The 16,466-nt window shown below is 37.6% G+C and overlaps 1 protein-coding gene across 3 annotated transcripts; it reads right to left on the minus strand.

Annotated features, from left to right (window-relative positions):
- Positions 1-6,232: 6,232 nt before the first annotated feature.
- On the minus strand, positions 6,233-16,423 carry LOC144643188 (protein DD3-3-like). Of its 3 annotated transcripts, XM_078502365.1 has the most exons (11): positions 15,949-16,423; positions 14,610-14,698; positions 11,560-11,715; positions 11,247-11,333; positions 10,727-11,054; positions 10,056-10,274; positions 8,908-9,331; positions 8,090-8,146; positions 7,503-7,786; positions 7,174-7,215; positions 6,233-6,674 (listed from the first exon to the last, which is right to left on the minus strand). In XM_078502365.1, exons 2-11 carry the CDS (start codon positions 14,646-14,648, stop codon positions 6,346-6,348), a joined length of 1,965 nt encoding a protein of 654 aa, XP_078358491.1. In that variant the 5' UTR covers positions 14,649-14,698; positions 15,949-16,423; the 3' UTR covers positions 6,233-6,345. The 3 variants fall into 3 exon arrangements, with proteins under 3 accessions (XP_078358491.1, XP_078358492.1, XP_078358493.1); XM_078502366.1 differs by lacking the exon at positions 14,610-14,698; XM_078502367.1 differs by lacking the exons at positions 14,610-14,698; positions 15,949-16,423 and adding an exon at positions 12,044-12,687.
- Between the last annotated feature and the right edge of the window lie 43 nt (positions 16,424-16,466).

Here is a 16,466-nt window from a genome sequence, read left to right on the forward strand (position 1 = left end):
CTGATCTCTTAACGGTCGATGGAAAGTGGTTTTTCTAAAACGCTTGTGACTTTTCTTTCAACATTTGCCTATTAATGATTTAGACATATTTCCAGAACAGACCCATTCTTTTTGGTCTTGTTTTGCTGTTATTTAATTGTGAAAACTGGATTTTGACTCCTATTAAATTTTGTTTTGCGGATTTGCGAAATTGCTGATCTACGCGTTAGGCGATATTCTCTCTGTAGGTTGAAAAATTACCTCTACGAAAAATCTCTGACTATCTTGTCTTGTATGCTTGACCTCTTCACTTGTCTTGTCTCTCCTGGACTGTGATCTACATCATTCAGCAAGCTTTCTTGTAGTTCCTGAAAGCAAGCACAAACGTACGAGGTAAATATACGAAAATTTCCAATTTAAAGGAATTTTATTAACAAGGCTATCTACAATAATTTATTGCATGCGGCTATACCGCAGTAATAATTTTAAACAATTCGTTTAACTGTGTTCGGCTGAGTCTGTGTTTTCACCCTAAACAAAACTTCTCGCAGACTAAATCACTTATGTCCAGGATTGAACGCAAGTATTGTTAAATGAGTACTTCATGTTTGACTGTGTTATTCCACATTTCCATATTACTTCATATTTGACAAATGTTGGTGTGTTTTGGTGAACTTTTATTAATGAGGACACTTTGTGATGGCTGTCATGAGGAACGTGCATCTCATTAGCGTTCAATCCTGGACATATCTCCGACATTTCGGTTAAACCGCGCGAAAACGCATCTAAGGACAAATAACTCAACATGACACTCATCGTACATCTTGAAAATGAAAAATTTCCTTTTTGAAATGCCAGCTCGAAGAATTTGCTGGTACATCAAGATAATATTCCTATGCAAGAAGTGGATGATAATCTTTATTCTCCCAACAGTTCTCTTAAAAAATGTATTGATATTGTAAGAAGAAACTCGATGTTGATCAGTCAAAGGTTTCACCAATTTAAAATTACAGATGAGGCAAGACACTCCTTGGAATTTCAGGGTTAATAATAATGATTAATAACAAAGCAAACTGAAGAAATAAGTTTGTAGAGTAGTTTTAAAAATGCTACATTTCGATTTTCAAATTTTAGAAACAGTTGGATTTGGCACACAAATTACGAGAGCGGCCGAGAATATACATTGTAGATTCATTTAGCTTGATTTATTTTGTGATCTCAAGTGATGATGTACATTACTTTGGAGAATTATTTCTTTTGAATTTAATCAATTTACATGCACATTGAATGCATGATTTGATGGATAAAGGAACGATTCTCTAGAGAGATCATGTAATCCGAAATAAATAATTTGAATACAAATTACTGGATGATGAATAACAACGAAAGCTTCCAATATTTCAAAAAGTTAACTTTACCGCTGCACCTGGGCTAAATAAAAATGAGGGTTTACGAACGTACGGCCCGAAATAGCATCTTCACGAATTACGAAGATAATTTTAATTATGGCAAGTGTGCATGTCTCGACACCCATTCGCGTCTTTCACGATTTAAGAGCAAGAATAAAAACCCAATGTGTAAACTGGACAGATTAAATTTAGAGAAAAATAACAATTTTGTAGCAGCGATCCTCTTGCACTTCATGCGCCGATTATAAGACCAGTGTAGACGCTCAAAAACGTGTGTATCGGATTTCACCAAGATGCTAACATTTTATTTGAGAAGAAATTCAGCTGATTGCAAGGATAAGGTTCTTCCGTTTTGTTTTGTTTACATTCCTATCATACCACTGAAATTTTAAGGTCAAATCACGTGGTACATGCAAGTCTTAATTTTATGCAAATGGTCTTAAGAGTGTTATTCCATTATTGGGCAAATTTTTTTTTAACTTTGGAACTGGTTTCAGTGATTTACCGAATTTTGTTTATTAAAATTTGATTCGTTCACGTCACGAAAACAATTTATCAAAACAAAAACAAGTAAACGATTATCATTAATTTTATAATATTATTTAACAAAATGACGTCACTTGACAAGATGGCGGACCTTAATGTTCAGGATGCTGTACTGGAACCATATGCCTTTTCTTACAACTATTTTTATCTTAACGCTATTTTATCGGAACGCGTACATACAGTTTGTATAATTATCGTGTCTGGACCAGTTCTATTTACTGGGCCCGGTGGTTTCACTGTGAAGTTTAAAAATTTTATTTATCTTCAAGACGTTGTCGATTGTTACCGTTACTAAGAATAAATATTTTGCGAAATTTGCAATAACCTAATTATGTTCCTCTAAAAATTGCGTATGTTACTTAATCGCAGTTATTCTCCATTAAAAATTCGTCAAAACCCGACACGAGAAAATTTCGGGTCACACGTATTGATTTGACGTCATCGATTCCAAAATCAGCCAGCTTAGTTCCGTTATCTAAGATTGTAAGATTTTTTTATAACATAAGAAATTCGTCGAAATAGATTGCAATACTTCGAAAATAATAAGGTTCCTAAAACTGTAAAGATGCTGGCAGAAGCTAAAAGAATCCGTATTTAAATCAATCCTACAAATTTAGGTGGAGCAGTCCGTCAAAACGTGGTTGTCATAGAAACACAAAAACATGCGCAACTAAAAATTGGTTTTAAATCTTTTAGCGAGGAATAAAATATGAATTGATCTTTTAATGGCTTGGACATCTTGCGACATCTTATTTGTTCTGGTAGATATGCAGTAGTCACAAGTACATATTATGGACCTATTTTTATTATGTTATCGGGAAACTTACCTTGGTCCAAGTCTTCACGGGTCTCTCCTTTTAGCCAATCGTTTTCAAGGTGATTCTTTAATTATAATTCACCTGAAAAAGAGAAAAGGAATGCTGGCATGAGTAAATATCATCCATGGAGCAAATGTACAGGTATAAACAAGAACTTAGAATACCGTATTTATTCGATTTAGCGCCCACCTCGAGGGTAGGAAAAGTTAAAAAGCGCCCAGCCTCGAATAAGCGCCCACCCTCCCCCCTCCCCCGTAAGTGCACAAGAGGAGTGTTGATCAGTGCACAATAAGATGAAATTGACTAAGTACTACTAAGAGACTTCCCCGAAGACCGAGCTTTCTTAGAATTTTACATAAACTTTCGAAGAAGAGTTAAAATTTTGCTTTGGTACACCTTAACGTTTTGTTATAATTTATTGTTTTGTTGCAAAATAAACTTACTACTTGTTAAAAATGGTGAAAATTTATTAAGCGCCCAGCCTTAAATAAGCGCCCCCTCTCAAGGTCCAAAAATTTAATACCGTAATGATTCAATTTAGCGCCCTCCTTCCAATAAGCGCCCCCTTCCAAATAAGCGCCCCCCTTCGAATGTGTTTTTGTCAATAAGCACCCCCATTCTAATTTAACAAACGCCCCATTCTTATAAGCGCCCCTATTCTAATAAGGCCCCCATTGTAGATAACTGCCACTACTGAAGTCATCAACGTCGAATAGATAAACTCATGAACATTCACCGTACCATACATGTATATATTTACTGCTTAAATAAACAATTCTTTTTGAAGTAAGTGACCTTCAGCAATTTGTTACGGTTACAGTTTCTGTTATTGTTAGCTTATTCAATATTTATTGAAGTTTTGTTTTGAACATTTGGTTGTTTCTCAAAAAAATTAAATTAGCGCCCTGTCTCGAATAAGCGCCCTCCCTTGAGATGCCAAAAGTAAATAAGCGCCCCGGGCGCTAAATCGAATCATTACGGTAAGCGTCCAGGGCGCTTAATCAAATAAATACGGTATTCGCCACGTTCGTTACTTCCTTCAAGAATTTTGTTATATCATGTTGCTGTGTTACAGAGAACTGCTTTAAAGTGTCCAAAGCAGCTGTACTGCGCACTCATCAATAAATTAACTTTTTTGTTTACAGATTCGACACTGATGTTGTCGACGTGAACGCTCGCCGACTCATTGCATAAAATAATTCAAGAAAGCGATTTATTTCCGTTTGGAATCCTACCAGAACTTTTAAAATACTCAGCAAACTGTAATTTTTAGCTCCTTTAATTTATATTTGAATTGGTGCCACGTTACTACACAACGAGAGATTTTTACGCCGCGCTTAACTCAAAGGAACAACTTTCGAGTCATTAATACAAACAAGTGTAAGAGTAATCTGCTCTGGAAATGCTTCCTTGAAAAAATTCAAAGCCACTACTTAACTAATCCTTTCATCCTTTCACATTATTTGAGCTGGTGGCACTTATTAAGCATTTGTTTCCTTTCAACTAATATACAGTAACCAGCTCTTATTTCATACTAACGATGCCGCACTACTCAGTGCTGCACTCACCTTGCTTTCGGGCTCCATAGTCAAATAAGTTCTGTACTGACTTGTCGGTCCTAATATCAGGTCTACAAGTACAAAAGTACAAGTACAAAAGAGTACATTTCCCTTCAAATGCTGCTGACGACTTTCACGGCATTGTCCTCTATTTGTTAACAATTTTCTTCCGTCGAAGAAGTCAAACTGTCTCGACCACGAGGAACCAAAGAAATAAATGCAAATGAATTGCCGAAGAAAATCACACCTCGATATTTGCATGTGAGAGTTGCATGGCAAGGTTCCTGAGTATTTTGCTGAGTTGAATTAATTTGGAAAAGTCTCCCAAAAAACAATTCTTTCAGCTTTTCTTAATCAGAGTAGCATTAGTAGAATTAACGACATGGTAAGGAAAAACCTTCAAGATAGGGTTGCTCCCAAGATCTCAATGTTCAGGGCTCCCAGGGCTCCATGGCTTTGGGCTCCAAAAAGCTCCCCCGCCCCTAAAAAGGAGGAATTTATAATCAGACCCTGTGACAACGAAGTGCAAAGAACAGCAATGTGCATGTACATACGTATAATGAAAATACTATATTATTATTGGCCAGGACTTGAGGGCACTTGCGTTACTTGCGATGATTTGCGTTCACTTTAGTCGGGATCAAACTTGCACGCAAGTCGGCGCAAGTTTTTCACCGTTTTGTGGCCACCCAACGCAAGGCAGTGCAAGTTCAACTTGCGACTACTCACGACCTACTTGCGCCGCCGTCTAGCCAGGGCATAACAGTCTATTAGTATCTATTTATAGAATTGCTTATCAGCCTGGTATATCCATACAATCGCAGGCGATTGCAACAAAATTAGTTTATCTTTCTTCCAAAACATTGCAGCTGGGGCGGCAAGTATCGTGGGATTGGGAGGCGCGAGTTGCTGATCAATTCACGAGCGAATCTTGCGCGTCTCGCGAGTCCGATTGAACTCCACGTGACTACACTCTCTCTTCAGTATCTTGAAGACTGCATGTACCCCGAGTTGCTTGGGTGTTAGCCTGCGAATACAGCCGCCTTTTTATCGGCAGGGAGCGAAGTGAGGCGGCTTTATTCGCAGGCTACCTGGGCGCGGTCGTTTAATTTTCCGTAAGCGCACAAATCTCTCTCACCTATGAAATACTCTTAAATCTCTAGTGAAGCTGAATCGCAAGCAACTGAACAAACGGTTGGTTGAACGCGCTCATAACAGTGCGCCCAACCATCTGACAATCCCCCCGTCCAATAAAAATAAATTTATTTCACCCAATTATGAGAATTAAATAAGAAATTATCTCCCGCTGCAAGGAAAATTCATTATTTGTTATTTTAAGAAACGAATACTGCTAGTCACTACATGAAAAACAGGAGAGCAAGAGGAAACAGGAAACAGGAGTTCTGTCCGAGCTTAAAAAACCTTGTAACCGAAGTTTGAAAAACTTGATTAAGTCTGTGGTAGGGGGGTGGGGGAGAGGGGGCAGAAGCCCGGGAAACTCAGGAGTAGAGGAAACGAAAAGTCTACTGGAAATTATTTAATAATTCATTTAAAAAATGGGAAGTCATAATTTGAATATCTCACGGATTTTTACGATTTTATTTCTCCATTTACCACGAGAGACAGTGTTTATCTCATTTTCAATCCAAACACCTCGAAGTTTGCCAAAAATACTGCACTGCGCGTCGTAATTCGAACACTTTTCTAGTGTGGTAATTGAAAATGTAAAAAAAAAAACCTTGTAATGAAAAAAATGTCTCTTTTTTTTTTAAATATTGAGTGAAACAAACTAGCCGGCGAACACAGACGTATTTCCGGCTGTCGCTTGTCTCCAGGCGACACCCGGAAATACGGCTGCGTTCGCAGGCTAGAAACAAACTCTAAGTTTTCTATATTTCCAGATAAAAAGTACATAACCAAATGTCGTTTCCTTTTTTATTTGCACAGCAACAACCCAACATATTTCAGCCTATACTACATACACCAACATGTAATGAACGAATTCAACTCCTAACATTCAGCGCTAGAGTTTGATCACTGGGGCGGGGAAGACTGGGTAACAGTAATCTGTCCCATGTGACGTCGGTTGGAGAAGTTGTTATTGCGCGTGCTCATGTAACAGTACTCCCCAGGCTTCGTGATGCGAAAACACGGCGGGTTGCAGGAGGCTGGGGCGTTGTTGAGTTGATTCTGCAGAGGTTTCTTCTCATCTGTGTAACAGCCCTTGTTGAGGTGAAGATTCAACTTCTCAGGAGTGAAATCGTTAACATGGTCAACCACTTCAAGAGGCAAGCTGGAACAAGCTGCTGGTTTGAGAGAGCTGCATCCTTCCTTTACCCAACACACGTTGGTACGATCCGTACCTAAAATGTAAAACAAATTCATTATTAAACCATGTTTTATTAAAGCTGGTGTTTCTCTTGGCTTTTCCTCATGAGTCGCTAATAACGACAGATCATTTTTTTCTTTTTAAGGTGACTGCTAACAGTTTACACGGCAGGCACTTTTCCAGCGTTTTAGCAATCACATATTTTATAAGAGTGTTCTCAGCACCTATATTTTGCGAGCAGATATGTCTAAGACTGAACGCTAATAAGATGCATGCTCTTTATGGTAGAAATCACCAAATGTCCTCATGGATAAAATTTCACCAAGACACAAATAATTCTGTCAAATACGAAGTAATATAAAAATGTCAAATAACCCAGAAGTACTAATTAAACAATACTTTCTAAATCCTGAACAAGGGGGTCAATACTCATTTTTTAACTCTCGTATTGTTTCGTCCGCACTAAATATTTGTATCGAGGTTGTTAAAAATATCGATAAAGTAATAAAGAAATTAGAGTTGATAATTCTTACGTGCTGTTCCTTCTCCATCGTTGTTCTGATTGTTGTTGGAACCTAAAAAAGGAACATAACAACTTGTCTTCAGCGGCTCAAAAATTGCCTTGGCTTTTGGTTTTTGGAAGGGTGTTGTGGCTCATAAAATAGAAAGAGGAGGGGGCAGCATATTACATGCAAAATTCACATTAGACTAAATTTTCCACGGAATTCTAAAGAAGATCATATGAGCTAGAAAAGGGCTGAAAAGAAGTGTAGATGAAAGGGTGATTAATAAGGAAGGGGTGCTTTCACTACAATCAGTAATTTAAACTACAATCTACATATAAATGAAGTTTCTTTCTCACCTGACCAGACGAAACACACCACATCATCTGTTGTAACTGAAATGCGTTCAGGAGTGAAGCGATATTCCATGGCTGGATAAGCCTGCACAATGTTTCCTCTCTTTCCCATTCCTCCGATGTAGTAGATGTTGGAATGCTGAAATTTTAGAGGCAGACTGCTTCGTGGTTTTAGAAGAATTACGTGACTTCTGTCCTGGAATGTTCGGCCGAGCTGGGCGGTGTTCAAAGCGAGTTGTAGATCGGTTTTACCGTCAACGGCTTTTGTTTTCGGGTCATTCGTAACCCTAAAAAAGTAAAAATAGCCGTGGTATTTTAAACCAAAAAGGATATCAAGTTCTAGAAACTCGGAAGGAGAAGGAGGCGTAGGTAATTGGCCAAGAACTAAATTAATGAATGGTTCTCCTGGGGAATTTTGATAACCTATTAAAATAAGTCGGGATAGTTTAGTCGACAGTTTGCTCACAAATGTAGATTTAATTGTGGGGAAAAGGTTATAAATAACGCCAGTTATGTTATGTAATGTTAAAAAACATTTTACTTTTTCTTCAAAAAAATATATATTTTTATATATATGTATCATTACTTACTCTTTGTTATTGCTGGCATTAAACTCGCGTGGAACGTCATCAGTGGTGATGTTGTATCTGCGAAAAAAAGAAGAGATGTAAATATATTCAGTTGAAATTCAGACCTCCCTTGTCTTGGTAGATTCTAACAAATTCTCTGACCAGCTCGTTTCTCCCCGGTGGATCTCCACCCCCCCCCCCCCCCAGCCCGGTCAGCCCAGTGGTCATCTTGCAAAACCCAGGGAAATTATGAAGTCAGTGTGTTTATCAAACATGCCCTAGCCACCGAAAAGATTTAAGAGGGATTCCGCTGAAAGTTCGAGCAATGAGTGCAGAAATTAAGTATCAAAAATCTACTCATAGCACGGCAACATTTTGTATACTATTTAAAACATCTTATTGAAATTCATTTGATTTAGTGACCCCGTAATTAAATTCTAAAACATTCTCGAGAAAATTAAAGTCAAACCTCGTAAAAATGTTTACAATGCACGCCATTTTGTTTTGAACTGGCGTGAAACGTCCGTTTTAACTGAAATATAGATAATACCAAATCCATTTTTCTCTTCCGGGGTCAGCTCGAGTGCTAAAGTTTTGGCAGATTTTTGTTAGCTTTACTTAAACTGTTACCATGCTAAGAGGTCTCTTCTTTGGTAACTTTATTTTTGCCTGTATTGCTCGAATGTTGGGCGGAAACCATCTTAAGTTCCTTTGGCGGAGTAAGCTGTATTCTCAAAAATAAAATAAGAGCTTTAAGGCAGTGAGCGGGGAGTATTTCGATGTTGATGAAGACTGCACACTGCACACTAAAAAAGGGTAAAAATAACATCCTGCCTCACCTCAACCGCAACACGCAACGTTGAGTGGTATTGGTTGGGAAACATGGCACCTTCCACTTGTATGACGAAAACTTGCCCTCCATGTTCATTCCATTGTGGTTAACAACAGTGGATGGGGCGTAAATCACTTCCGGGGTTTTGTGAAGGAGAACAAACTGCGCCTTATTATCAGCCCCTTGCGAGAGCTTGTGTGGCTCGTATGGTATACCCCTTGCCAGCTTCATGTCACCAACGTTATGGCAGGTGCTCAACACTCCAGCGGTTCTCTCCACGTAGTTTGTGATGAATTTTGTCCAGGTTCCTCCAGCCGCTTTACACGACTCCGCGGTGATGTACTTGGCAACGCATTTTTCGGCGACAATATTATGGTTGTCTGGCGGACAGTTCGGCTGACCGGTTAGCTTGCTTGGCATCATACACATGTCTAAGATAGAAAGTTAATCGAGGAAAAATTAAAAAATTTTTTTCCCGCTGTCAATATAACTGAAACTTCAACCTTCATAGCCAATCACGATAGCGCAGCTACTGTAACAGACCAATCAGGACTCAATGTTACAGCGTGTAGCCGGTGACAAGTGCGGGAAAAGTGAATTCAAAAACTCATTAATAATTCATAAAGAAAATACAAAAGAAATTAATGTTTAATGAGTGTCTTTATATCTGATAAAGACACGGCTAAACTTCACGTCTAATTTTCTAGGCCAAAATAACCCCAAATCTAAATATTAGTGCAATAATGAGTTGATCTACATCAGAAGATTTTGAAGTTTGCAGTTCGTGTTTTATCAAGTCTGAAACACTCGGCTGCGCCTCGTGTTTTAAACTTGATAAAACACTGCTGCTCATTTATTAAACATTACGCAAACCATCATTAATAAGATCCCTCTGAATGTTTTTCTGATTGGCTGAAAACGGCGAAATTTGCAATGTGGGATTGGTCGGGGCGCGCAGAATTGACATGACTCGAGTGGTCTTAAGGAAACTAAGACTGAAGTCAAGCCATAAGAAGAAAAAGGCTTTGTTATGTTAAACAACTTCTCTCTGTATTTTATCCATTGTTTTGTTGCACTGATATATCAGCTGAAAACAGAGTAAACGATAAAAATAGAGGCGACAGCAAACAACAAACAAATCAAACTTATACTCACATTTATGCCCATAATGAGGACTGTTGACGTGTTTCTTCATCAAATCTTCAGTCTTTTTATTGCTGACCATGATAGCAACGTCCTTCCACGGAGAGGGTCCCCAGTAAGGGTAGTAATCGCGTTCCTCGGGGACTTCCAAGCCCCTCCTTGTTCCTGCAGCATTTTGTCGCGTGTAGATCGGCAGATCACCTTTGAGTTGTTGGTCAGCGGTAAACAAACCTGTGGCATGAGCAAAACGCGTTAGATTCGCTCTCAAAACACATTGCATTTTGAATCAACTTTTACTTTTATTACGACGCCTGGAGTTGCCTTTTAGATCCATTTCAAATGAATGCATGAATAAACTCATCTTTTCAAACAAAGGCGGATAAATGAAGGCTTATAAATAAACTCATGCTAATTTGTTTATTAACTAAATAAAAAGACGTTTCTTATGCCTTCTGTAAATCAAGTTACTTTTTCTTCAAAACGTCTCTTTACCTTTCCTTTGTCTACTGTAGTTATGTGAAAGGGGTGCCATTTTGTATAGAAGGTAATGAAAGGGTTGCCTCTTCTGTGAAAAATGGTACATAAGTGGAAAAGGGTTTGGGCATCGGATGGAGACTTCCTGTATAGAACTTTGTATCATTCTCCCCTACGCCGCCCTTAGGAGCCCTTTATAATACTCCTACCTTTGTTTCTTTCTCTGCGGAAATACGCCTGATAGTAATTGGCTGGCTCGTGAAGTCCGCGGTCTCTTCTGATGTAGGCATTCTCTCTCGCTCCGTTTGCAAAACCCTGAGTGTTGAGTGTCTGACCGTTACGAATCGTATGATATTCAAACTCTCTGTCCACAACATTGGTAGCCATCTTGCCCTCGGGATACGGCTGACACATGTACTGTAAGATAACTTGTGTTTCCACTCTGTCGTCTGTCTTTGGGCCGGTCCCGTGTTGATTTGTCCACATGATTTCTACTTCAGATTTGGCCTTGGCATCACATCCACTCATGTAGAACTCCTGAAAAGTGAATGAGTTAATAAATGAATAAAGGAATCAATGAACGAACGAAGGAACGTTTGAATAAACGAATGAATGAAATGAATGAAATGAATGAAATGAATGAAATGAATGAAATGAATGAAATGAATGAAATGAATGAAATGAATGAAATGAATGAAATGAATGAATAACAGAAAAATGATAAATTACCATTGGTAGCTGTCTAAATTCCTGAATATTATCTCCAGGGTTACTGTCCAAACTGTCTCCAACATTGTATCCAGCTTTTCCGTTATTCTAAAACAAGAAAATAATTACGTATGAGAATTAGTGTATTTTTACCAATCCCCGCCACGGCACACACGCAAAAATATCTTGAAAAATGCGACACACAATTGGTCTTTTGAAACTTCAATTCCATACAAAACAAATTCTTTCTAGTTTCCCCTGTGATCGCTTTAAGTGCGTCTAAAGTGGAAATATAGTACCTTGAACAGAAAGTGTGGATACAACGGCATCCTACCTGTGAATCAAACAGTCTGTTTGCGTTCCTGACGTTATCTTGGTTGCCGTTTAAACGGTTGTTGGATCCTGGTGGAAAATGCATGTACATGTCCGACATGCAAGGCACGATAAGTACAGCCAGGAGACAGCCCCAAACGAAAATGGTCCTCATGTTCTGTTTCACACAATAGAACAAACCATCAACTAACTGACGAAGAAAACTCAACTTTTAGATTAGTTTAGCTTAGCTTACTAACGGTAAATGGAGCTGCGAATATCACAATCTTTTTCAAGAATTATCCCTCCTCCTCTCCAACTTCAAAATAGATGATTAGAGATTTAGCTATAGTTTTTAGTGTTGAAGTTTTAGAAACTGCGTTTTTAACACAATTACAACTGATTAATTAGGTCTCCTTTGAACAAGATTGTCTAGTGCGCTAGGCAGTTAAGCTATATAAATTCCGTACAACGCAGGACTGTCCTTTTAACTATCAATTCATTACCTGATTCTTTCTTCCTTCTCACTTAGACGGTAAACTCAGCTTTAAAGTAAAATAAGTTGACAAGCTAGAATCGTAGGGCTGTTGCAGGCAAAGGGTGATTTCAGCTGCATTGAAATCATTCTTATAGCCCTCTTGTATAATTATATGCAACCACACTGAAGGAATGCGGAGACGGACAAGTGTTAATTGACGTTTGTTTATCAGTGTGGTGTGAACTGCGGAAATTAGTTACCAAACAACGGCAGAGAGAAGAAAGCTTAATATCACTCGCTGTCACGCGCGGGAACGGAATAATGAAATGACGTCAGTCACGATTCATGATGGAATTTGTCTTTTATTATGGATGCTGTAGTTGCCAAAGCTGAGCGCCTCAGCGTTACATATGTGCCTGCTTTCTTATCGGCAATAATCATTAGCCAATGATTGCGCGAGAAATTGACAGTTATGCAAAATACATGTTTTTTTTTATCAAAACAGTGAAAAATCTAGCCGAGGTAAAAAGAATCATATATTTCTGTTGCAAAGTTCAATATAAATGTTATACGTTGGAAAGTTCACACGAATTGTAAGCCAATACAATGCAGGACACCTCGAGTTTAAGTAGCCAATCAGAGCTCGCGAGAAATACCATTCATTGGTTTAGTGTATACCGTAGAATTCCGGTTATAAGTAGGCCTTTCTCGATTATGCTAGTAAAACTGGCATTTAATGCTACTAGAAATTCTCGCATAAAGCCAAAAAAATGCTAAAATAATGCCTGATTTCCTTAAAAAATGCCACTTGAATTTCAAAAAATGCTTTGTTTTATTTCAAACAAAACGTACAAACTCTCACATTATATGCTCATATCAACAACAGGTGATACTTAATAATTGTTTGTTTATAAAAAAAATATAAAAAAATTATTTACCAAAAAAATAAAAATAAAAAAACACACACACAAGTAACACAACACAAGTACACAAGTAACACAACGCACAAACAGTCGAAACAGACATAAAACAATCAAATAATGTAATCAAAATTGTGAAACTTTAGGATTATTTATCCTTCTGAGTTCTGAGTGCTGAAAATCTGGATCACAGTCATGAAAAGTGACAGAAAATGCTAGCAATTCTTTTTTGAAGAAAAAACGAAAAAAATGCTCGTTTTCCCAAAAAATGCCGAAAAAATGCTAGCATAATCGAGAAAGGCCTAGTTATAAGCCCTGGGCTTATACAACTTCGTAAGGGTTTTTGGGTGGGCTTAAAAGCGGAGGGGCTTATATTCGGGAGGGCTTATAAGCGGGAGGAAAAAAACGTTTCGAAACGAGCCTCGGGAGTGTTGAACGAAATACGTTTTTAAGTTAAAAACGCACAAAAAAGCAACATTTAGCCCTGTTCAGTACTGTCATCCGGTAGAGGGGGGCTTATATCCGGGGGGCTTATAACCGGATGTATTTTTTTGTTTTCAGGTTGATGGGCCTATAACCGGGGGGCTTATAAGCGGGGGGGGCTTATAACCGGAATTTTACGGTATAACATAACATGCAGTTGATCACAGCTAAACTGAAAAGATTATTTTTTATTCTCTGATAAAACAAACTTAAAAATGGTATAAATCTCCCGTTGTATTTGGCGTGGTCACATTCCCTCTAACATTACTCAAAACGTAAGGCATTAATTTAAAATGGAAAAAACCCCAGCAAAATCGTTTCTTTGCCAAAAGCCGCAACTTAAAAAAAATCAAGTGTTTGGTGTAGGTGGATTTGCCGAACGTGACTAAGATAAGTGGATGGGACCGACATTGATCAATAACGTCATTACGCTGTAGCTTGTTTAAGCATTGATAAAGCATTATTCTAGAATGTCAGTTTGTTTGAGATCTAGCAAGGGGAGGAGATTTTTGACAATTTGTCAATATAAAATTCCAATTAACAAAATTGCAATTGTTACTTTCTATCTTTGATTGTTCTCGTTTCATTATTAGAAAGGCGACTGAAGAAATTAAAGAAACGACTGAAAATTCGTTTGTCTACAAACTTTGGTTTGTAAACTTGCCTAGCTTTTCTTTCCAATACACTAATTTGTCCTACACAAGCGGACAATTTTCGGCCGGAATTGGTTTCCAGACAGAAGTTTGGGACAATGAGGGCTGAGGGCTGGGTATTGAATATTGGCTTCAGTTAAAATTGTAAATGAATAGCAAACACTGTGGCCGGAGAAATATTGAAAACTTCTCACCTGAAAATAGCGATTGAATATCTTGTGGGAAATCGACTAGAAATATTTAAAACCTCTGATGCTGCGAGGCCGGTTTTCGGACGTGATATGCCGGCATGTCAATACGGTAACGCAAACAATTTACGTAAATATCAGCATTAGACTGTTTTGTCCAATATATGAAAACCACAGGCTGTGTTTACAAAAAAAGTCTTTATAGTCCTTCATCAAATAAATCTTGATGTTTAAATAAAAGTATCCCTGCTTTTGTCCTTTTAGTCTTTCGAAACAGAAGCATTATCAGTGACTTTTTTTCTTGTTTTTTTTTTTGGTTTGTTGTAGAACTGAAATGCTGTTTACCATACCTCAGTTGTTAATTTGACTTTCTTTAAAACTGTGACCATAAAAGGCTCCGTTAGGTACGAACTTTAATGTCCAATATTGTTGCAGTTTACTGAAATAAATGAATATTTAAAAGATCGTTGATAAGGGATTGATATTCCACCGCTTTTATTAACTTTTCCGTTAAGTGGCAGCACCTACTGATGAATATTATGCATAACAACTTGAACTGTTTTACTGAGCTGTATGCTTCGGTCTTGACCGTCTATTTATAAGTTTCTATCACTCTTTTTATTGCTAGAAAACAGTAATATTGTCTAAAGAGTCAGTGAACGGTTATAAACTGAGGTTGTTATGTATTATATCAAACACAAGACGGAGACAGTGTTTCATCGGGATACCCAACGCCGCGAAGAGAGTTAAAATTCAAAATACGACGCGCAGCGGAGAATTTCAAAATTCGAATGGATAGGGAGTAAAAGGAGAAGTTAAAAAGTAAAAATCTGTGCTAATTAAGACCGGGTATCCAATCCTTCTTTACGGTTATGTTTTTTTTTGTTTAACTAGATGAATTATGAATGTGTTTAAGAAGTTGTTAGAAAAAGAGCCACTTACAACAAAACTCTCTTATACAATCAACCAAAGAACAAAATTCTGAAGTGGCAGTAAACATATGTAGAAATCAAAGCACGTCCACTTTAAACAAGCTCCTGAGAGCTATTCCGTGTTACGAGGGTAAATAAAACTACATTTTTTACATTCAACTTTACACACTTTTCGGTTTTAACAGCACAGAAAAAATATCATTGAGATACTGATGTATTTTTAAGAACATCAGTCGAAGAGAGACAAAATTCAAACTGAATAATTAGCAAATGAAAGTGTTTTCTTAATATTGGCACCGAAAATACAAAATGTTGAATTGCCGTATGTAAGTGGCACTCGTGTGGTCAATAAAATCCTTAAGAAATGCATCTTCTTCAATCCAGAATGTTTGTTGTAGTACTGATTACAGCAACTACCGCCCTTCCTCTAAATTAACTTTGAAAAAAAATCCCATATTTCGATAGTTTATAGAAATATCGAAAAACAAACAGTACCACATGAAAGTACTGCTCTTTAGCTTTCATTTCAAACTTTTTAGTAACTAAATTCCGCAATTAAAGCGACTGCTTAGCAAAACCTAAGGTTACAGCCCACCAGCTAGGAAAACCCACCAGAAAAGTGCTGAAAATGGTCTGAGATTAAAAACGGTTTTCCATAATATAGCAGTTTGATTTAGTGTGAATTATTGTTATTTTTTCTTTGCAAAAAAAAAAACTGTGTAAGAAGCAAATTGAAACATAGAAGTTTTCTACTTACGGGCTAAGTTCAGTCAGTAGTCACAGCTTCAACCCGCTTCGTGTCACAATGTACTGAAAATCAACTGAGTACGAATCAACAATTTATAAGACCTCTAATCAGGACCCTTCAGCTAAATTAAACAATGAATCGAGTATTGAAGACATGATGTTTGCTCTTCCATCACAAAGAAAAAAATCCTTTCTTTTTCGTTGTTCTGAGAAAGCCACAGCTGTGCAAAGCACAATACAACCGAAGCTGTATAAAATGCTTTGTTGTTAGTTAAACAAAGTAACATGTTTCTCTTTCGGTACAATCTTTGTTATCAGTGTTTTAAAGCCTTGTTTACACAAACGACAAGAAACGTGTAAAAGACTATCTTTTGTCAGTTCATAAACAAGGAAACGAAACTATCGGATGTTCGAAAATATTTAGAAGTTGGTTTTGTCCAACCATTTATCGGTAAAAAGATCAGTATATGACCACGATATAGTGCGCGCGTGAAACAAACTAGCCTGCGAACGCACACGAATTTCCGG

This window comes from Oculina patagonica, chromosome 2, assembly GCF_052425735.1.
Source record: "Oculina patagonica isolate OP01 chromosome 2, crgOcupat, whole genome shotgun sequence".
Lineage (NCBI taxonomy): Eukaryota > Metazoa > Cnidaria > Anthozoa > Scleractinia > Oculinidae > Oculina > Oculina patagonica.